Source organism: Panthera onca, chromosome D1 (assembly GCF_046562875.1).
Source record: "Panthera onca isolate mPanOnc1 chromosome D1, mPanOnc1 haplotype 2, whole genome shotgun sequence".
Taxonomy (NCBI): domain Eukaryota; kingdom Metazoa; phylum Chordata; class Mammalia; order Carnivora; family Felidae; genus Panthera; species Panthera onca.
In genome coordinates this window covers 41,079,237-41,101,433 of record NC_138348.1, presented here as the reverse complement: position 1 = coordinate 41,101,433, position 22,197 = coordinate 41,079,237, and the positions used below count along the sequence as shown (strand labels likewise).

The following is a 22,197-nucleotide window of genomic DNA, read 5'->3' as shown; positions in this document are numbered from 1 at the left end:
GACACACCTCAACAGGCAAGGGAATTAAAAGCAAAAATGGGGGCGCCTGGGTGGCTCAGTCGGTTAAGCGGCCGACTTCGGCTCAGGTCATGATCTCACGGTCCGTGAGTTCGAGCCCCGCGTCGGGCTCTGTGCTGACAGCTCAGAGCCTGGAGCCTGTTTCAGATTCTGTGTCTCCCTCTCTCTCTGCCCCTCCCCTGTTCATGCTCTGTCTCTCTCTGTCTCAAAAATAAATAAACGTTAAAAAAAAAAATTAAAAAAAAAAAGCAAAAATGAACTATTGGGACCTCATGAAGATAAAAAGCTTCTGCACTACAAAGGAAACAATCAAAAAAACTAAAAGGCAACCAACGGAATGGGAAAAGATATTTGCAAATGACATATCAGACAAAGGGCTGGTATCCAAAATCTATAAAGAACTCACCAAACTCCACACCCAAAAAAACAAATAATCCCGTGAAGAAATGGGCAGAAGACATGAATAGACACTTCTCCAAAGAAGACATCCAGACGGCCAACAGGCACATGAAAAGATGCTCAACGTCACTCCTCATCAGGGAAACACAAATCAAAACCACACTGAGATATCACCTCACACAGGTCAGAGTGGCTAAAATGAACAAATCAGGAGACAACAGATGCTGGAGAGGATGTGGAGAAACGGGAACCCTCTTGTACTGTTGGTGGGAATGCAAACTGGTGCAGCCACTCTGGAAAACAGGGTGGAGGTTCCTCAAAAAGTTAAAAATAGATCTACCCTATGACCCAGCAATAGCACTGCTCTAAGAATTTACCCAAGGGATACAGGAGTGCTGATGCATAGGGGCACTTGTACCCCAATGTTTATAGCAGCACTTTCAACAATAGCCAAATTATGGAAAGAGCCTAAATGTCCATCAACTGATGAATGGATAAAGAAATTGTGGTTTATATACACAATGGAATACTACGTGGCAACGAGAAAGAATGAAATATGGCCTTTTGTAGCAACGTGGATGGAACTGGAGAGTGTTATGCTAAGTGAAATAAGTCATACAGAGAAAGACAGATATCATATGTTTTTACTCTTATGTGGATCCTGAGAAACTTAACAGAAGATCATGGGGGGAGGGGAGAGAAAAAAAAAAAGGTTAGAGAGGGAGGGAGCCAAATCATAAGAGACTCTTAAAAACTGAGAATAAACTGAGGGTTTATGGGGGGGTGGGAGGGAGGGGAAAGTGGGTGATGGGCATTGAGGAGGGTACCTGTTGGGATGAGCACTGGGTGTTGTATGGAAACCAATTTGACAATAAATCTCATATTAAAAATAAATAAATAAATAAATAAATAAATAAATAAATAAATAAGAAATCATTTAAATTAAATTAAATATGAACAAAGACAAATCTAACAGCCATCTTGAATCTGTACTTTTAAACTGACACTCACATCCCACCCCAGATAAGAATTACTGATCTACACAGCTATTTTCAGATTTATACCGTTGCCAGTTTTTGAACAGCCTCCTCTGAAGCTCCAAGAGAAGCCAGGCCAATTTCTTGGGAGAATTGAGCAAAACTAGGTTCAGCCAACAGGGGGACATGACCTAAGAGTTCATGGCAGGTATCTCTGAAAAAGAGGTACAGGTTTGTCACACTGTGATGCTTACGTCACACATAAATCCAAAATCAACAATTCAATCAAGCCAGAATCTGATCTTCCTTCTATTCAGGTGGTATTACTTGGAAATAGATCACAAAGGACACTAACAATTTAGTAGAGAAACTATTTTGGTTCAAACCTAGGCCACTCAGAAACATACACACATAGGATACCCATAGACGTGTGTCCCCCACACCCCCACCAAATCAAGTCTCTGCTCAAATTTCACCTTCTCAGTGAGTCCTTGTCTGATCACCCTTTTCAAAACAGAAACACTCCACACATAACACTTTTTTCCTCCTGCTCTGCTTTACTTTTCTCCATAGCACTTTTCACCATCAAATATAATATGTTATTTATTTGTTTATTATCCTTATCCCCCATTGGAATATCAATTCTATGAAGGCAGAAATTTCTGCCTGATTTTTTTCAATGCTACACTCCCTGTGCTTAGAATAGCACCTGGCACCTAACAGGTTGTCAGTTACTAATGGTAATGCTAATGGCTAACATATGCAGAGCATGGAGCATGTATCATGTGCCAGGCATTATTCTCAATGCTTCACATGCGTTCATTCATTTAATCTTCACACAAAACTCATGACGTGAGTACCACTATGACAAATACTATTTGATGAATGAAGGCTGAAGTAGAAGTACTCACGGCTCTGGGGTATAGAGAGGGTCTGAACTGTGTCTCACATACTGTGTGCAGTGAAAAACTCGAAAGGCTAAACCTGATAAGAAATCTCTTGGTGATAAGTAACCAGCCACAGGACGGATGGAAAAACCTGTGCGCTCTGCAAAGCAAAGGAGAAAATGAAGAAAATCTTCACCCAAACAGACCAGTTACCGCCACGCTTTAATACTGCCAGTGGTACCAAGTAACACTTTGAAGGGAGAACATGGAAACTAAAATGTGTCATGTGTGCACTAAGGGGAAGTGATAATTATTGAGCACTTACTGTGGTCAGGCAATGAGTTAGACCTTATACATCATACCGCCTTTCATGTTTGCAATTTGAATTAAAGTTTATTCTCCTCATTGTGATGACTATAAAACTGAGGCTCAGAGACTTAGTAAGTATCCAAGGTCACACAGTAGATAATAAAGGTAGAAAGGGAGCCCAGGTCTCCTTATATTACACCTTATTGTCTCCCTTAAAGGGTTTAGAATATCTCTTAGACAATCTTACTTCCTTTTGCAAAAAAAAAAAAAAAAAACTAAGAAGATCTATTAATTGAAATCAGAACGATTTTTTAATCTATGCCATTTTTAGCCAGTATTACCTCTTGCAAAGTAGTTTCTATACTTTCTCTAAACTGGATGGTGCTCGTTTATTCCCCAACAGCTATAACTGCGTATGCCCTCTATAAAAAGAGACCAGTCAGTGGGCCACAGTGGCTCAGGGGAACTCTATAAGCTCTACTCTTTCCATTCAGTTCAAACCCTCACCCTCTGATCTTCCAGTTCCACCCCGTTGCTTTGTACTTGGATTCTCCCACTCTGATGGGTAGATTTCATGGTCCAATAGAACTCTCCATGATAATGGAAATGTTCTATATCTAGGCTGCCCAATAGGGTAGCCACTAACCACATATGGCTATTAAGCACTTGAAATGTGGCTAGGGTGGATAGAAAACTAACATTTTGATTTACATTAATTTGAATTATTTAAGCAACCACATGTGTCTAGGGACTACCATATTTGACAGTGCAGAGAACTCCTTCCAACTGATGTTTTGTTTGAAGTATCATTTAAGTTTGGTTTCCCTCTTTGGCAGTTTCTCTTGAAACACCTGTAGCAACATGTTCTGCAGACAATTCAAGCTCCAGACCCCAAGTGAATAGCTTTCAGTTTTGTACCCATAACAAAATATTTCCTCCAAATCTCAAGCAAATTTAATGTGATAACTTCCATAGCATATACTTGTCCATCTTTGTAAGACCCACGAGGTCATGTGCATTGGTTCTCTGTCATCCTTCATCACTATTTTTTTAATCTGGTTTTTATAGGAACCATGTACACGAAATCTTCTCTTGTAAAACTATCATGCCTTTTCCTGTTTAGTTCTTAGTTTTGCGCATAGTGGTTGACTAATAAGAATTATGGAGCTAAGTAAATTCATAGACTTTTATGACAATCTATGTGAGAAATTCAGTGATAGGAATTTCAGACCATGGTGGAAATAAACTAAACCGTTTGAGTGAAAAGCATAACTTCTATTTGTTCCGTGAGATCAAAGGGGATATATATTTTTCTTACATACTGTAAACCCTGGAAATTACTGATCATGTTACATCCTAAACTAGCTAGAAAAAATAAGGAAACCTGAACCAAATAAGCATGAAGAACTAAAAGGAAAAAAATTAACCTACTCTGTTAATGCCTCTACTTGCACATCTTCCTTGGGAAACTGATAGAGTCTTAGTGTGGAAAGGAGCTTCAGAGATCATTTACACCAATCTTCCCCTAAGGAGCTTGAATCTCCTTTACCATACCCCAGACAAGTGGGTATAGGGCTTTTGTATGAAAACCTCTGGGGAGGCAGAAATAATCATCTCATGAGCCTGTTCCATTTCTAAATGGCTCTTTTAACACAAGGTCTTCTCCATTTTGAGCCAAAAGCTTGCAGTTTCAATCCAATTGTCATTTACTTTAGGGCCACATAGTAATTCCTCTCTTACATAAGATGATCATCTGGTACCTAAATAAAGCTATAATGTCCTCTAAATCTCCAGGCTAAATATCCTAAGAGTCCTCCAAATTTTATTTATATACTATGTTTTCCAATCCCCTTATAATTCTGCTCACTTTCATCTACACCGGCTGCAGGTTATGATTGTCCCTCTTCAAATGGGGTGCCCCATACTGGATCCAATACTCCAGGACGGAGTAAGGAAAATCTGACCTCCAATGTACTGGACTTTCTTCTTCTTTAATAATTTTTTAAGTTTATTTATTTATTTTAAGACAGAGAAAGAGAATGTAAGTGGGGGGAGTGACAGAGAGAGAGAGGGAGAGAGAGAATCCCATGCAAGCTCTGCACTGTTGGTGCACTGTTGGTGCAGAGCCTAATGCGGGGCTTGAACCCACAAACCATGAGACCATGACCTGAGCTGAAGTTGGACATTTAACTGACTAAGCCACCCAGGAGCCCCTTGACTTTATTCTTTTATTAAAAATTCTGTCATGGATGGGGCTCCTGGGTGGTTCAGTTGGCTAAATGATCGACTTTGGCTCAGGTCATGATCTCGCGGTCTGTGAGTTCAAGCCCCGTGTCGGGCTCTGTGCTGACAGCTCAGAGCCTGGAGCCTGCTTCGGATTCTGTGTCTCCCTCTCTCTCTGCGCCTCTCCTGCTCACGCTCTGTCTCTGTCTCTGTCTCTCTCTCTCTCTCGAAAATAAACATTAAAAAAATTTTTCTTAATTCTGTTATGATCACAACAGAGTTCAACATTCCCCTTACATAAAAGTAATTCACTTATTACCTTTTAAAAAGTTTGAGACATCTTCCAATTGTGGGATATTATCTTCCCGGTATCCACAATATTTAGAAAGCAAAGGTAAGTTTTTGAGATACTCTCTGCAGGCATGGGTTGGGTAAAGTTTGTTCAGCTCTCGGAACACGGTTCCCCAGGTCTTAATCTCCTCTTCAGTGAATTCAACCTTGGGAATGGGGTCTCCACTAATGAGACACAGATGTTATTTTGAATTAGCATTCAATAAATAGTAGCACTCACTTTCTATTTACTAAATGAGTATAACTTATTCTATTCATTTATTTTATATGCGTTATTTATAATATACTTACTGTTTATAGTTCATAGCCAAGTCTGCAAAATACTTTCGTCTTTTACGGTAGACATTGTCTTTGAAGCCCTGATAATTAAAGAAAAGTTTTAAAATATCCATCCTAAAAAACACTTGACAAATGATCTTTAGGAAACATTTCACTTTTACTCAAGCTATGAAATTAAAGGGCTACAGAATTATTTTGAGTAAGCATTGTTTAGAAATTGATGATCATTTTTATTTTAAAGTTGATGTTACATGAAAGCTTTATGCGATAGTTGCTACCAGGACAAAAGATTCTATAGATACAAAGACACAAAAATCCTATAGTGGCTACAAAAATAAAATAGTTTGAGGAATAAGAAAAGCAGCATCCTAGTTAAATACACTACTCTTTACCAAAGGTGAGATTCTTTTTTTCTTAATCGTTTGACTACATCTTCAGTTATAGTTTCCTGTAATAGTAATTACTAACAAAATAGTAGTTAATAATACACAAAATCATGACAACTTAATCTAGCCTTAGATTTTATCGCAAAATGCAAACATAATCATATTTGCAAAGGCAAACAATGATAATAAAAAGATAAAATAGTAACATTAGAATCTATACCTAGGAAAAAATTTTTTAAAAAATAGATAAAATAAGACATCAAAATGCAAAACCCAGGAGAAAGCAGCCAATAATGCAAAATAGGAAACAAGGGGAGAATGAGTCTCCTTCTCTTTACCACAGATTAACAAACCCCTACTATGCACCTGGCCTTGTGCTAAAATCCAGAGAAACAAATATGAATGAAGCACAATCTGGGTCTTCAAGGAGTTTATATCCACCAATTATTATGAAACAATATGATAACTGCCTTATTAGAGATATGCACAAAATGCCACTGGGACTCAAAAGAGAAACTTTGAAAGAGAGAGAAAGTCCCAACCCAGACAGAATATGTGAAAGAGTATGGGGGACGGGGGGTAGGTCAGGAAAGGTTTCCCAACAACGACTCCTAAGCTAAGTCTCAAAAGAGGAAAGGAGATAGCTGGATGGAAAAGGCCAGAAAGGACAGCAGCAGTGACAGTGCAGAGCTGAAAAACAGCATTCTGGGCCTAGGGAAACAGGAGCAACCCAGTGTTGCTGGAGTTTGGAGGAGGAGGTGGGGCATGGAGTGGACTGGTTTAAGGTCTGCTAGTAAAGGTCTGAAACAGCCTGGATTCCATCTTTGGGTAATGGGAAGCCACTGGTGATTTCTATAAATCAATCAATTAATCAATCAGTGAGTGAGTAACAGCTTTATTGATATAATTCACACACCATAAAATCTTAAAGTGTACAGAGTAGTGATTTTTAGTATATTCACAGTGTTGTGCAACTACCTCTACTATGATTTCAGAAAATGTTTATTCCCAGAAGAAACACCATACTCATTCACAAACTCTCCCCATTTCCCTTCACCTCCAGACCCTGGCAGCCACTAATCTACTTTCTGTTTCTATGAATTTGCGTATTCTGGGCATTTCATATAAAAGGAATCATATAACATATGGTCTTTTGTGACCGGCTTCTTTTACTATCAGTTTTCAAGGTTCATTCATATTGTAGCATATATCAGTATTTCATGCTTTTTTATGGCCAATAATATTATATTTTAGGGACATATCAAACTTTACTTATCTATTCACTAGTGGATGGACCACTTTTTGCCTCTATGAACATTTGTGTACAAGTTTTTGCGTGGACATATGTTTTCAATTTTCTTAGATGTGTACCTAGGTATCAGTGGTGATCTTTAGTCAGAAAAGGGATAATGGTCATCCTGAGGTTTTATTTTTTTTAATGTTTTTTTAACGTTTATTTATTTTTGAGACAGAGAGAGACAGAGCATGAACGGGGGAGGGGCAGAGGGAGAGGGAGACACAGAATCAGAAGCAGGCTCCAGGCTCTGAGCCGTCAGCCCAGAGCCCGACGCAGGGCTCGAACTCACGGACCGCGAGATCATGACCTGAGTTGAAGTCGGATGCTTAACCAACTGAGCCACCCAGGCGCCCCGTTTGTTTGTTTATTTATTTATTTATTTATTTATTTATTTATTTATTTATTTTTTTTCATCCTGAGGTTTTAGATTGCTCTAGTGACTATGAGGAGTATGGGTTTAAGGTGGCAAGCTGGAAGCTGGGAGATGTGTTAAAGGTGTGGTATAAATAAGGAACAAATTTAAGCAATATTTAGAATATCAAAATCATCAGCACTTGGTAGTAGATCAGTAAAACTGACTTAGTCACCTCTCCGTAAACATGACCCAGATTTTCTTGACTCTGACCCTTTGCTCATGTTGCAGTGAATTATCTTTCCTCTCCATCTCTTTGCTGCCAAAATCCTTTAAAGCCAAGTTAAGAGGTTGACCTCTGACCTCTTCAACCAGACGTGTTTGTCCTCCTGTGTACATCTCAAAGCAATTTATCTGTGCCACTTAGCACTTTTCACAATTTGATCTTGTGTTTATTCATATATGTGTGCTTTATCTTTCCAACTGAGCAAGTACAGCAATGTATTAATCCCAGTTAATAAGTTGCCTAATAAGATATTATAGAAAAAAAAAATAGGCAGATCAGCTGAGGACTGGCTAAGGCAATACACAGTCAATGTATACAGCTAGTAAGTGGCAGATCAAAACCTTGGTGTTGACTCCAGAATTGCGATCTTTTTTCTCCACCTTCCAGGACCGAAGAGCTCCATAAACAACCCTGATGCTTTGGGCTTACTAATTCTCCAACTCATGCCTATACTGTCTCCCAGGTAATTTTCCAAAGAAACAATTTCGTAGTTCATCAACCACCGAATAAATCAATCATGCTGGACAGTCTTTCTCGCTCCTATCTTTACATGCCTTTCCAACAATCCATGCCCCACTTTAGTAAAAACTGCTGCAGGGGCACCTGGGTGGGACAGTCAGCTGAGCGACCGACTTCAGCTCAGGTCATGATCTCACAGTTTGTGAGTTCGAGCCCTGTATCAGGCTCTGTGCTAACAGCTCAGACCCTGAAGCCTGCTTCTAATTCTGTGTCTCCTTCTCTCTCTGGCCCTCTCCCCCTCATGCTCTGTCTCTTTCTCTCAAATATAAATAAAACATTAAAAATAATAATAAATAAATAAATAAATAAATAACTGCTTCAAATTCTGTCTTCATTTTAGAATAACTTTTGGAATAGCTCTTAGTAATAGGAATGCCAGGCATGCGACAGGTGTTTTGGAGCCACTGAGGTTGGATGCTCTTCAGGCCTTTAGTTTGGATTCCACCAACAAGGAAGACTACCGGAACTTCCCAAAATCCAGAGTAAAACAAGATCCTATTTAGTCTAGAATAACCACAATCTCCAAAAAAGAAAATGATTTCCCTTAATTTTTTTAGTTTGCTTTAAAATATTCTCTTGAAAAGATTTATTAAGATACTTACAGGATGGTCTGCATCCAGTTCAGATCCATACATCAGAACTCTGTTGGCACAATGATCCAGGTCAGAAATCTTTTTTGGAAACCAAGGAACAGTTTCCATACCTGCAAAATACAAAACCACTGAATGTGGAATAGATGATCTTAAATAAGGCAAGAAGGAAGAAGAAATTAAGAAAGTCATGGATACATTTGGAGGAGATTTTTAATTTTAGCTTGTACTTTGAGGCAAAATTTATACAAGTATATTGCTCTATCTCTTAATAAGTAAAGTTTATCCAAAATTTTTGAGCTTAAAACTTTTTTTGATTTCCTTGAGTTCCTAGGTGTTGGAGAAATGCTGTACTTTAGAAATAGACCTAAAGTACAAAAAAAAAAAAAAAAAAAAAAAAACTAAACTAAAACCCAGCTATCCTTAAAAAAGCAGAGTAAGGATGTACAACTTTGCAGACCAAAGGTACAAATTTAATAAGAATGAACGTTTATTTTTGTTGATGCAAAGGATCTTAGAGACCATTTGTGTCTTTGCCACTCTGATCTCTCACCCTCCCTGAGACATACAGGCCCTCTGAGAACTCTGGGGTTTTTGCATATGCTATTCTCCTCCCTGGAATACCTATACCCCACCCCCACTTCCTCCTCCACCCCATCCTTCTGTTTTCCTGAAAATATCCTTCTCTTCCTTCAAGACTCAGATCTAATGAACCTCCCCTGATCTTGTAGGTTGAGCTATTTCTCTGTCCTCTGGGCTCCTGTGACACTGTTTCTGATTCTTTAAAACATTATCTGTTCATATCTGTGTCTTACAGGAAAGAATGGGAAGGACTCTAGGGGAGGGACTATGTATATCTGTATCCCTGTTTCTTAGTAGAGACATCTGACACAACTTGGTGTTCCCTAAACACCAACTGAACCATTTAGCCCCTAAAAAATTCTTCATTTTATAGATGAGGCAAACAAAGCTCAGAGATGAGAAGTAATTTATCCAAGGTAATTCATCTCTATTGGAAGAGAGAGAACTAGAATTCAATCCTTCTTGTTCTAGCCATTTAATGCTCTTTGTAACATGCCCAGAATTGATAGTCAGATTTAACCCTGAATACCACAGGGGCACCAGTCCTAGGCTCCTGCTCTGCCAGATGTTAATCCTTTGTTTGTTTGTGGTGGGCCTGGGACACCTAGGATAGCATCTGGAGCACAGGGACTTTGGGCATGGTGGGGACACTCAAAGGATTTGGGGAAGCAGCTATCTGCCACTTAGAAATGGAAGCATATTAGTATTTTAATAACTTACACAGCCATGCAAATGCATAACAGATAGGTATCAGTCCTGATTATACCCTAATGTCGTGCATAATCTAAAGGGACTATTTTATTTTTTTATTTTTATTTTTTTTTACAGATTAATGTATTACTTTAGAAAATACATTTTAAATCAGTAATATTTTTTGTGACATTTCATTTGCTTATTTTCTTTTTTTTTTCATTTTGTTTACGTCCTTTTATTTTTTTTTCAATATATGAAATTTACTGTCAAATTGGTTTCCATACAACACCCAGGGCTTATCCCAAAAGGTGCCCTCCTCAATACCCATCACCCACCCTCCCCTCCCTCCCACCCCCCATCAACCCTCAGTTTGTTCTCAGTTTTTAAGAGTCTCTTATGCTTTGGCTCTCTTAAAGGGACTATTTTAAATTGAGTAACATATATATAATGTGGTTGGATTATCTTTTTGTCTTTTGTCCCAAGTAAACTATGAGGATTTTTTTCACAACAGAAGATCTTAGCCATCTGAAACCTTAGAAGGCTGTGTTGCTTTTCACTTGCTTTTGGTGGGAGTGGAGACAGGGAGGAGTATGTAAAGAGTGTATTCATACCATAATCATCAGCAACTGTCAACATTCTCCACAAATTTGAACACTTAATATCTGCCAGATGGTAGGCCCTGTGGGAGTCTCTAAGGGCTCGGGGATTGTAAATTGAAGGTTTGTGAAATCAAGAAATGTTTGATGATTTGGAAACTGAGAAAACTTAATCAATTTCTAACTATTCTGAATTCTTTCTTGCACCCAACGTTTCCTTTTCACGTTTCCTCACACTTGATAAAAATGTTGCTTTATAATTGTTCTGTAGTATTTTAAGCAATTACATTTGGGGTTTCCTTCACTACTAGACTGTAAGAAATTTGAGGAGACAGTGTTTTATTTTTATTTTCATGCCCCCAAGATAAATACAAGATTGGACACACATGATGTACTTAATCTTCTCAGGGGGATTTTCACTTTTCGAACTTACCGTCTTCTTTCACAGTAAAATTATCTGGTGGATTCACAGAGAGAACGTTAGTGTAGGACTTCAACAGATGAAAAATATCATTCAATTGTTCTCTGTTGATATCACAGTCAATAAAGATCTCAAATTCTGAGTTTCTTCTCTTTGATTTTCGGGACTCAATATGTAACAGGCTCACATGTTTCTCCTGTGTAAAGCAGAGAGTGAAGATACATATGACAGCCTCAAATGGTATTAGTCACTGAGCTCGTCACATTCATCACCACTATAAATCAATTCCACACTCACCATAATATCAAAGGAGAAAGAGGCTGTTTTTGATGCAACAAGCAGAGTAATTCCCCCTAAATATTAGGTACTGTTCAAAAAAGTTTGAAAAATTAATCACCCACTAGAAAGTCCCTCGAATTGCCAGAAATGAATGGCCTTCAAACCAAAATATCAAACTTGGCACTGGTGGTTCAGTGGTAGAATTCTCAAACCTCCTAGATAAAAAGAATTTTTCAAAGATTCTCACAAATAAAAGCTAGTTTTTAAAAAGGGATACTAGGGGGCGCCTGGGTGGCTCAGTAGGTTGAGCGGCCGACTTTGGCTCAGCTCATGATGTCGCGTTCCATGAGTTTGAGCCCCGCGTCGGGCTCTGTGCTGACAGCTCAGAGCCTGGAGCCTGTTTCAGATTCTGTGTCTCCCTCTCTCTTACCCTCCCCTGTTCATGCTCTGTCTCTCTCTGTCTCAAAAATAAATAAACGTTAAAAAAATTTTTTTTCAAAAAGGGATATTAATGTTAGTCCTTTAGAAAGAAAAGTTTCCTTTGTGAATATGCATTTAATAAAATTAGCTGAACAGCTTGAACAGTATTTAATACCTCAAATCTCTTAAGCTACAAACTTAGTAACCAGCTGAAGCAGATTGCTTCTTCTGCTCTCTCCCCATGCCAGCCTGAGCTGGGTGCCATATGTGCAAGCCTGTGGGAGGAGGATATCTTCTCTTACCAATTTGGATAGCTGAGGACCAGCACCGGTGACATAATAATGAAACATAAGAACCAATTACCCAACAGTTTTTCCATCAAAAACAACAACAAAAAAAAAAATTACAAGGTTGGAATAGCTAATCTCCAACACTAACCAGTTCAATTTGAATTAACTTGGTGAACACCTATGTAGCCAGGTAAGGGCTGTGAAGCATACAAAGAAAGGTAAGATATACAAGGAATTTATAATCTGGTTAGCTAACACATGAAAGACTAAGAGAAATAGAAATAATAAGTACTTGGGTGCAGAGATGTCCTGGGAAAAAGCATTATGGGCTGGAGAAAGTAGAAGTTTCCATGGAGCAGATAGGAACTGAAATGAGTCTTAAGAAATAGATAGAGTGGGAAGACAGAAAAGAAGAAGGGGGATTCAAAACAGGAGGAACTGCATATGTAAAGGTAGGGATGAAGTAAGAACTATTAGGAACATGAACTGACAAGAAAAAAAGAGTGAGTATCAGGGATATTGGAAAATTGGAATGGGCAAGGTTTATCCTGGAATATAGACTTTATCATGGAATCAATGGAAGAAAGCCAGTTACAAAATATACTGGAGTTGATCAGAGGTACAGGAGAGTTTCTGACATTGGCTGTAGCAACATTTTTCTAGATATGTCTCCTGAGGCAAGGGAAATAAAAGCAAAAATAAACTTTTGGAACTACATCAAAATAAAAGGTTTCTGCACAGTGAAGGAAACAATCAACAAAACTAACAGGCAACCTACTGAATGGGAGGAAATATTTGCAAATGATACATCTGATAAAGGGTTAGTGTCCAAAATGTATAATAAAGAGCTGATACAACTCAACAACCAAAAAACAAATAATCCAATTGAAAAATGGGTAGAAGACATGAACAGATATTTCTCCAAAGAAGACATCCAGATGGCCAACACACACATTAAAAGATGCTCAACATCACTCATCACCAGGGAAATGCAAATTGAAACCACAATGAGAGGCTCCTGGGTGGCTCAGTTGGTTGAGCGACCAACATCAACTCAGGTCATGACCTCACAGTTTGTGAGTTCAAGCCCCGCATGGGGCTCTGTGCTGACAGCTCAGAGCCTGGAGCCTGCTTTGGTTTCTGTGTCTCCCTCTCTCTCTTGTGCTCTGTCTCTGTGTCTCATAAATAAACGTAAAAAATAATAAATAAAGTTTGTAAAAGAAAAAACAACCCAACAACCACAATGAGATATCATCTCACACCTATCAGAATGGCTAAAATAAAAACACAATAAATAACAAGTGTTGTCGACGATGTGGAGGAAAAAGAACCCTCTTGCACTACTGGTGGGAATGCAAACTGGTGCAGCCACTTGCCACCGGTATGAGGTTCCTCAAAGAGTTAAAAACAGAACTACCCTATAATCCAGTAATGACACTACTGGGTATTGACACAAAAAGATACAAAAACAATAATTAGAAGGGATACATGCACCCCTATGTTTATAGGGGCATTAGTTATAATAGCTAAATTATGGAGGAGCCCAAGTATCCATCAATAAAAAAATGGATAAAGAAGATGTTGTGTGTGTATGTATACACACACACACACACACATAAATATATGTATACATATACATATATGTGTGTATATATATACATATACAATGGAATTTTATTCTGCCATAAAAAAGAATGAAATCTTGTCATTTGCAATGACATGGATGGAGCTACAGAGTATAATGCTAAGTGAAATAAGTCAGTCAGAGAAAGACAAATACAATATGACTTCACTCATATGTGGAATTTAAGAAACAAAACAAATGAGCAAAGGAAAAGAAAAGAGAGAGAAACAAACCAAGAAACAGATTCTTAACTACAGAGAACAAACTGACAGGTACCAGAGGGGAGCTGGGTCGGGGGGAAGTGGGTGGGGGGGATGGGTGAAACAGGTGATGGGGATTAAGGAGTGCACTTGGCGTGTTGAGCACTGGTTTATGTATGGAAGCTTTCAATCACTATATTGTATACCTGATACTAATGTAACACTGTATGTTTTTTTTTTAATATGAAATGTATTGTCAAATTGGTTTCCATACAACACCCAGTGCTCATCACAACAGGTACCCTCCTCAATGCCCATCACCCACTTTCCCTTCCCTCCCACCCCCCATAAACCCTCAGTTTATTCTCAGTTTTTAAGAGTCTCTTATGATTTGGTTCCCTCCCTCTCTAACCTTTTTTTTTATTCCCCATGGTCCTCTGTTACGTTTCTCAGGATCCACATAAGAGTAAAAACATATGGTATCTATCTTTCTCTGTATGACTTATGTCACTTAGCATAACACTCTCCAGTTCCATCCACGTTGCTACAAAAGGCCATATTTCATTCTTTCTCGTTGCCAAGTAGTATTCCATTGTGTATATAAACCACAATTTCTTTATCCGTTCATCAGTTGATGGACATTTAGGCTCTTTCCATAATTTGGCTGTTGTTGAGAGTGCTGCTATAAACATTGGGGTACACGTGCCCCTATGCATCAGTACTCCTGTATCCCTTGGGTAAATTCTTAGCAGTGCTATTGCTGGGTCATAGGGTAGATCTATTTTTAACTTTTTGAGGAACCTCCACCCTGTTTTCCAGAGCACCTGCACCAGTTTGCATTCCCACCAACAGTGCAAGAGGGTTCCCGTTTCTCCACATCCTCTCCAGCATCTGTTGTCTCCTGATTTGTTCAGTTTAGCCACTCTGACTGGCATGAGGTGGTATCTGAGTATAACACTGTATGTTAACTACACTGGAATTAAAACTTTTTTAGAAAGAAGTAAAGGATGGTTTAATCTATTTCTTATTAATTTTTATAATAAGAATGCACTCATAAATATTTTTTTTTAAGTAGGCTCCACTCCCAGTGTGGAGCCCAACATGAGGCTTGAACCCACAACTCTGAGATCAAGACCTGAGCTGAGATCAAGAGTCAGATGCTCAACTGACTGAGCCACCCAGGCACCCCGATAAATATTTTCTGAGTGATAACATGAATAAATATAAAGCTAAATTATGTTTTTTGAGACAAAGAAGCAATAAGTCAATTCTTCCTGAATTACTCTATAAATTGAACACTATCAAAATCAAAATTTTGATGGAATTTGGTGAGGAAATATAACTAAATAATTTAAAATTATTATTTTCCATCTGCAAGAAAAATTTAGTCAGGAAGATCCAGGAAATTTTATATAAAGTAGAAGTAATAAGTGAGACATTCCCTGTCATGTATTTCAATTATAGAAACAGAGGCACAGAGAAGTTAAGCAGTTTGCCCAAAGACACACAGCTAATAAGTGTCAGAACTGGAATTCAAACTTTCCATGCTTTTAAACACTAAATTGTAATCCTGTTTTCCAAAAAGGAAGTCAAAATAATGGATAATATGGCCTTCTTTGAGCAGGACTTATATAATTTTAATATTGAAAACATTAAAAACTGGCATAGCCAAAAACTGGGACATGACTGCATTGGGAAGATTCAGGGGAAGGAAAGTTGAGGGCGCCACTGGAAAGGGAGCTGTGTCAAAAAAACTAAGTCTTTATTTCCATTGCAAGAAATCAGTAGGTAATATCTACGAGTGAAAAAAAATCAAGAAATAGCAGAATGAGCCTATTGTTTATGAATATGGAAGTAGGGGTGCCTGGCCGCTCTGTCAGTAAAGCATGCGACTCTTTATCTCCGGGTTGTAAGTTTGAGCCCCATCTTGGGTATAGAGATTGCCTAAAAATAAAATCTTTCAAAAAACAAGAAACAGAACAAGCAAAAAAACCCATAGAAGTAAGCACTAGAAAAGACAGTTAAAAGAGCTTCAAATAGTTGCCTCCTGCAGGCTGAAGATGAGTAGAATGAGCGCACCCTAGAAAGATGCCACAGTTAGAAGAACAAAGGAAACGGATACGTGGGTAGTGCTGACTGAAAGAAAAAGTGTATCATACAGTTACAATTACGTAAATTACCAGGACACGCAGGTAAAAACTCCACATATTGTAAAGTGCACATGATAATAATTAAGTGTACAGATCAAACATATCAGAGCAGTTGTGTATCAGGAGGGAGAAACTGGAGATCGAATGGAACAATGAAATAAAACAGGAGGAGGGTGGGGCACCTGGGTGGCTCAGTCGGTTGAATGTCTGACTTCCGCCCAGGTCATGATCCCACACTTTGTGGGTTCGAGTCCCGCGGCAGGCTCTGTGCTGACAGGCTCAGAGCCTGGAGCCTGCTTTGGATTCTGTGTCTGCCTCTCTCTCTGCCCCTCCCCCCCCCTCTAGCTCCCCAAAATAAATAAACGTTAAAAAAAATTTTTTTTTTGAAATAGGAGGAGGCTAGCGCTATATGCTAACTAATTTGGATGTAAATTTTAAAAAATTTAAAAAAAACAGGAGGAGGCTGTATAAGTCGATGATGATCGTTTACAGGTGATCTAAGATATATGATTAAGTCAACCCTCCGCCCTAAGGTTAACAAAATAAATTAAACTTCTCTTAAAAATGAAAAGACATGGGGGCGCCTGGGTGGCGCAGTCGGTTAAGCGTCCGACTTCAGCCAGGTCACGATCTCGCGGTCTGTGAGTTCGAGCCCCGCGTCAGGCTCTGGGCTGATGGCTTGGAGCCTGGAGCCTGTTTCCGATTCTGTGTCTCCCTCTCTCTCTGACCCTCCCCCGTTCATGCTCTGTCTCTCTCTGTCCCAAAAATAAAAAATAAAAAACGTTGAAAAAAAAAATTAAAAAAAAAAAAAAAAATGAAAAGACATGAAGCAGAAGACTACTATTTTCTTTATAAGCTTTATGGTGTGGGTTCACTTTTTAAACCATGCACACACATTCTTTGATTAAAAATAAAATAAAAAAGACAGTGGATAGAAGAAGAAATAAAGGTATGTTATTTAAAAACTCAAAGGTAATCAATAAAGAAGTTAAAATAATCATGTAATTATCAAATTTAGGGAGAAGGAAGAGGAAGAAGTGATGGTTATCAGTATCATTCACAAGAGAGAATAAATGAATATCATGTAAAGTTGATAACTCCAAGAGAGGGATCAAAACAATATTTAGATATCATAAATTCGGCGTCAAAGGAATTAAACACCAGAAATAGTTGAAAGTGGTTGCCTCTAGGGAATGGGACTAGAATATGGTTGGTGTATTGAGTAGGAAAACATGCTTTTCATTGCAAACTCTTCTAGACTACTGGTCTCTATGTAAAATGTTTAATTCTTTGAAGTATTATTTTCACATGGCTATAAAATAGCATGTCATATGATATAAACTTGATTTTTAAAAGAGCTAACATCTGCTCTTTACATATGTTAACTCTGTTATTTCTCAAGATGACCCTATAAGGGAGGCAGGGTTCTCACTTTATAGATGCAAAGACTGAAGCACAGAGAGACCAATTGATTTTTCCATGGTCACCCAGCCAATAAGTGACAGAGCAAGGATTTGAACTCAGGTGGTCTGCCTCCAGAGCATAAGAGTTTAACGCCAGTGAAGTTCTATTAGCATAATTTACCCTGCTCCCTCCCCTTGGACAAGTACTTTGTTTATAATTTTAGTTCTTATAAATAAGTCTTTGTGTCCCTAAGCCCATAAACCAGGTTAGGTCCCCCAGTTCAATGCTATCATAGTACTATCTGGTATTTCTTTCAGGTCACTTTATACACATGTAACTATTTATTTACTATCATTATTTGTTTATTTTCTGTCTTTCTCCCTAGATTATATACACTGTGAGGGGAGGTACTGTGTCTACTCTGTTCAGGTCTACATCCTTAGAGTCTAGCAGGGCACTTGGCACACAGTAAGTACTCAGTAAATATTCATGTTCTGCCTGACTGACCCCTATTTCCTTAGGATGGGTTTATCGAAGTGAAATTACTGGATCAAAATATGTGAACTTTTTTTTTTTTTTGAGAGAGAGAGAGGGAGGGAGAGAATACATGCAAGTGAGGAAGGGGCAGAAGGAGACAGAGAATCCCAAGCAGGCTCCATATCCAGTGCCGAGCCCAACCCCACGGGGCTTGATCTCAAGACCGTGAGATCATGACCTGAGCCCAAATCAAGAGTCGGACAGTTAGTTACCCAGGTGCCTCAAAATACAAGAACATTTTAAGGCACTACCGATTGTTCTGCCTATTGTTTCCCTAAGCATTATACTAAGTTACCCTCATACCAAAGGTGTAAAGTCCCAAATGCATTAAAGCTTTGACAGTAGGGAACAGTATAACTGTAGAATCTTTGCTATTTTGCTATCTTAAAAATATCATTAAATATATTATGAATATGTCATTAAATATTAAATTTTAATATTTTATTTAATTAAAATAAAATTAAAATTTGCTCCTCTGAAATCCGTGAAGTGACTCTTTCCTCCCGGCTCCTTTATTAGTTATTTGTATCTTCTCTTCCATAAATGAGAATTGAGCAGTATTTTAGAAATTTAAGTGTGCTTAAGAAGAATTTACAATAATTTACACTTTAAATGTAATTCTGGAGACTCCTTTTAGAAGGATTTTATGCAAAAGTATAAAAATATGGAGAGCGCTTACCTGGAAGATTTTCAGTGCTTTTATTAGTCCACCAACTTCATTCTTCAAGGAAAAAATGAGAGTTGCCCTTCCTCTTTCTAGGGAATGGTCTTTATTTTCCTTATTGTCTTCAATCATGATGAGTTTGGTGTACTTCTCTAAAAACAAAGTATGAAAATAGAGAGGTGTAAAAAAGAAGTTGTGCAAGAGAGGCTGTATTTGACAATGTTTGAAACCAAAGACAATACTTGATAACATTAACCAAGTTTTAGTTTCCTCACCTGTGAAATATGGATTTGTAGATATGCTTTGCAAGACTGTAATGAGACCAACATAAGATAAAACATTGCCTAACAGTGCCTGGAATATAATAGGCATACAATGCATGTTAGTAGTTTCCTTTTCTTTTTTTCTAACTCAATCCTTTCAGGGCATGATTCATGCCTACTGGCTTCTTACAGTCTTCCTACTGTGCCTGAACTGGCCATTCTTTCTCTGTGAAAGCTACCTCCTCTCCCGCAACAATTTTAGCACTTTATTTATTTATACTGGGTCTTAAATTCAAGTTTTATTCACACACGTCTTGTCTTTTTTTTTTTTTTAATTTTCTTTATTTTACATCCAAATTAGCATTTAGTGCAACAATGATTTCAGGAGTAGATTCCTTAGTGCCCCTTACCCATTTAGCCCATCCCCCTCCCCCAACCCCTCCAGTAACCCTGTTTGTTCTCCATATTTAACAGTCTCTTATGTTTTATCCCCCTCCCTGTTTTTATATTATTTTTGCTTCCCTTCTCTTGTGTTCATCTGTTTTGTCTCAAAGTCCTCATATGGCTGAAGTCATATGATTTTTGTCTTTCTCTAATTTCACTTAGCATAATACCCTCTAGTTCCATCCATGTAGTTGCAAATGGCAAGATTTCATTCTTTTTGATTGCCGAGTAATACTCCATTGTATATATATACCACAACTTCTTTATCCATCCATCGATGGACATTTCAGCTCTTTCCATACTTTGACTATTGTTGATAGCGCTGCTATAAACATTGAGGTGCATGTGTCCCTTCGAAACAGCACACCTGAATCCCTTGGATAAATGCCTAGTAGTGCAATTGCTGGGTCGTAGGGTAGTTTTATTTTTAGTTTTTTGAGGAACCTCCATACTGTTTTCCAGAGTGGCTGCACCAGCTTGCATTCCCATCGTCTTGTCTTTTAACAGGGCAGCAAGCCCCTTAGAACAAGGACAAGGCCTTCTATTTTTTTCCATAAATTCAAGAGCCTGGGCAGCTCTGGACACATGGGGGCTACAAGAATAACAGCTAGCCAAGAGAATTCTGGTTCCACATTAAGTATCTTCTTTCTTCTCCGACTTGGAATCCCCCAGGCTGTGGGCCCTGAAAGGCCATTTAGCCTATTAGCCTACAAGAGCTATGTGATTATAAATCCAATTCTGTGTATGTGTGTTGGGGGAGGTAAAGATATTGTGGGCATGAAAGTGGAGTATAATAACTTTCACCTGAAAAATAAGATCTGGATTAATAAATGGAAACAGTATATGGAGTATTTATTCTTATTAGTTTTCTTATTAATTCTTCCTAATTGCCCAGTTTTGTGTTTCACTTCTAGTGGAATTAACTTTTAACAACTTAAATGGATGTGACCAATTCCACTGCCTTTTAGCTGCTCACACTCATGGATCCAAGTCTGAAGCAGTACCACCCAGAACAGGTATAGGATGATGCTGTGGCTTGAAGTCACATAGACTGTGTCAAATCCCCCACAGCTCAAACTTCATGAACTCATGGAAGCCTTCCCTGATCTCCCCAAGTCCATTCCCCTCAGAGTTCAAGATCGCCACAACATATACCTCCTGTTTATAGCAATGGTCACAGATGCAGTTGTAGCTCGGTTTCAGTGAGTATTTGGTTATGTTCAGAAACATAGAAGGTAGTATAAAATTCCTGGCATCTAGTTGAGAGCTGTCTTCTCAGAAGATGAACTAGAGATCTACCTTGGCATCTTCTCAAGCACCTATTTACATTGCTAAATAGTGTACAGAAATATTTGGAAGGTGAAGTCAGACATATCTATTCATTGGTCTGATATTTATCAGTATATGACCTTGGGCATGTTATTTAACCTTTTTTTAAATTATTTTTTAATGTTTATTTATTTTTGAGAGAGATAGAGAGACAGAGTGCAAACAGGGGAGGGGCAGAGAGGGAGGGAGACACAGAATCCGAAGCAGGCTCCAGGCTCTGAGCTGTCAGCACAGAGCCTGACACGGGGCTAGAACCCACAAGTCATGAGATGGTGAGATCATGACCTGAGCTGAAGTTAGATGGTTAACCGACTGAGCCAACCAGGTGCCTCTTAACCTTTCTAATACAGCAAAATTACCAAACAGTTCACTGGAACTCAAAAACCCAGTACTCTCTCACCCATTTTGAAACACAAAATGTGACCTGGCATCCTGATGTTTTCCCCACAGAAGAAAGAAACTAGGCTACTTAGGGCACCAAGAAAAGACTGAGATATATAATTCAACATTTAACAAATACTTATTTATTCATTGGATTTAAAATCAAAACTGCTTAAATATTTTTTTAAATTTTTTTAATGTTTATTTATTTTTGAGAGACAGAGAGACAGAGTGTGAGCAGGGGAAGGGCAGACAGAGAGGGAGACACAGAATCTGAAGCAGGCTCCAGGCTCTGAGCTGTCAGCACAGAGCCCGATGCAGGGCTTGAACCCATGAATGGTGAGATCATAACCTGAGCTGAAGACAGTTGCTCAACCGACTGAGTCACCCGGGCACCCCTAAATATTTTTAATTGTGTCAATTTATTCTCTATAACTAAAACAATCTCTATGTCAAATACTTTAAAACCAAACACTCCGGTTAAATTTAATAATAATCTGGATTGTTCTGTAGCTCAACTGTTTACTAATGGTAAATGAAATTTCAACTTAGGTGCATTCAAGTGTATGAAGTATCATAGTCAGTGTTAAGGCAGTAAAGATTAAAAAATAAGACAAATTGCCTCCAAAGAATTCACAGACTTATGTATGAGGGGTGGGGCAAGGAGAGGCAGACTTCCCAATAAGTACAAATAAGCAGAAGAGAATGGGACCCTGAGATCCAGCTATGATATCTGAGGAGCACATCACCCCCTCATTTCCCCACGCCATAACCAATATCCTAAAGATGATTGGAGATGGCTTCTGGCCCATCCATAAGTCTGATCAGAAAGGATTGATGGATGAGAAACAAGAGATCCTAAGAGAGACTTACGACTTCAAAGAAACTGACCCTTTGGTGAACTTTAAGTATACACAGGAAATTCTGAACTGGTGGCTCTGGGCTAAAAATTCAGGGATGCATGTTCACACTGCTTTTAGAGATGTGAAAATCTTTGGAAACATTCTTATCTGTCATTCTTTTTGTTCCACCCAGAGCATGGGTGAT

At 38.5% G+C, this 22,197-nt stretch overlaps 1 protein-coding gene across 1 annotated transcript in view; it reads right to left on the bottom strand.

Moving 5' to 3' along the window:
* Nucleotides 1-20,085, bottom strand: part of TPH1 (tryptophan hydroxylase 1) — a 29,749-nt gene extending 9,664 nt beyond the window's left edge. Inside the window, exons 1-7 of the mRNA XM_078433282.2 lie at nucleotides 18,749-20,085; nucleotides 11,178-11,361; nucleotides 8,886-8,986; nucleotides 5,456-5,523; nucleotides 5,133-5,329; nucleotides 2,306-2,441; nucleotides 1,482-1,608 (exon numbers count right to left, since the gene is read on the bottom strand). Coding sequence (XP_078289408.1) covers nucleotides 1,482-1,608; nucleotides 2,306-2,441; nucleotides 5,133-5,329; nucleotides 5,456-5,523; nucleotides 8,886-8,986; nucleotides 11,178-11,361; nucleotides 18,749-19,114 — 1,179 coding nt within the window. The 5' untranslated portion in view covers nucleotides 19,115-20,085. The remainder of the gene's footprint in view (nucleotides 1-1,481; nucleotides 1,609-2,305; nucleotides 2,442-5,132; nucleotides 5,330-5,455; nucleotides 5,524-8,885; nucleotides 8,987-11,177; nucleotides 11,362-18,748) is intronic.
* Nucleotides 20,086-22,197: the final 2,112 nt, after the last annotated feature.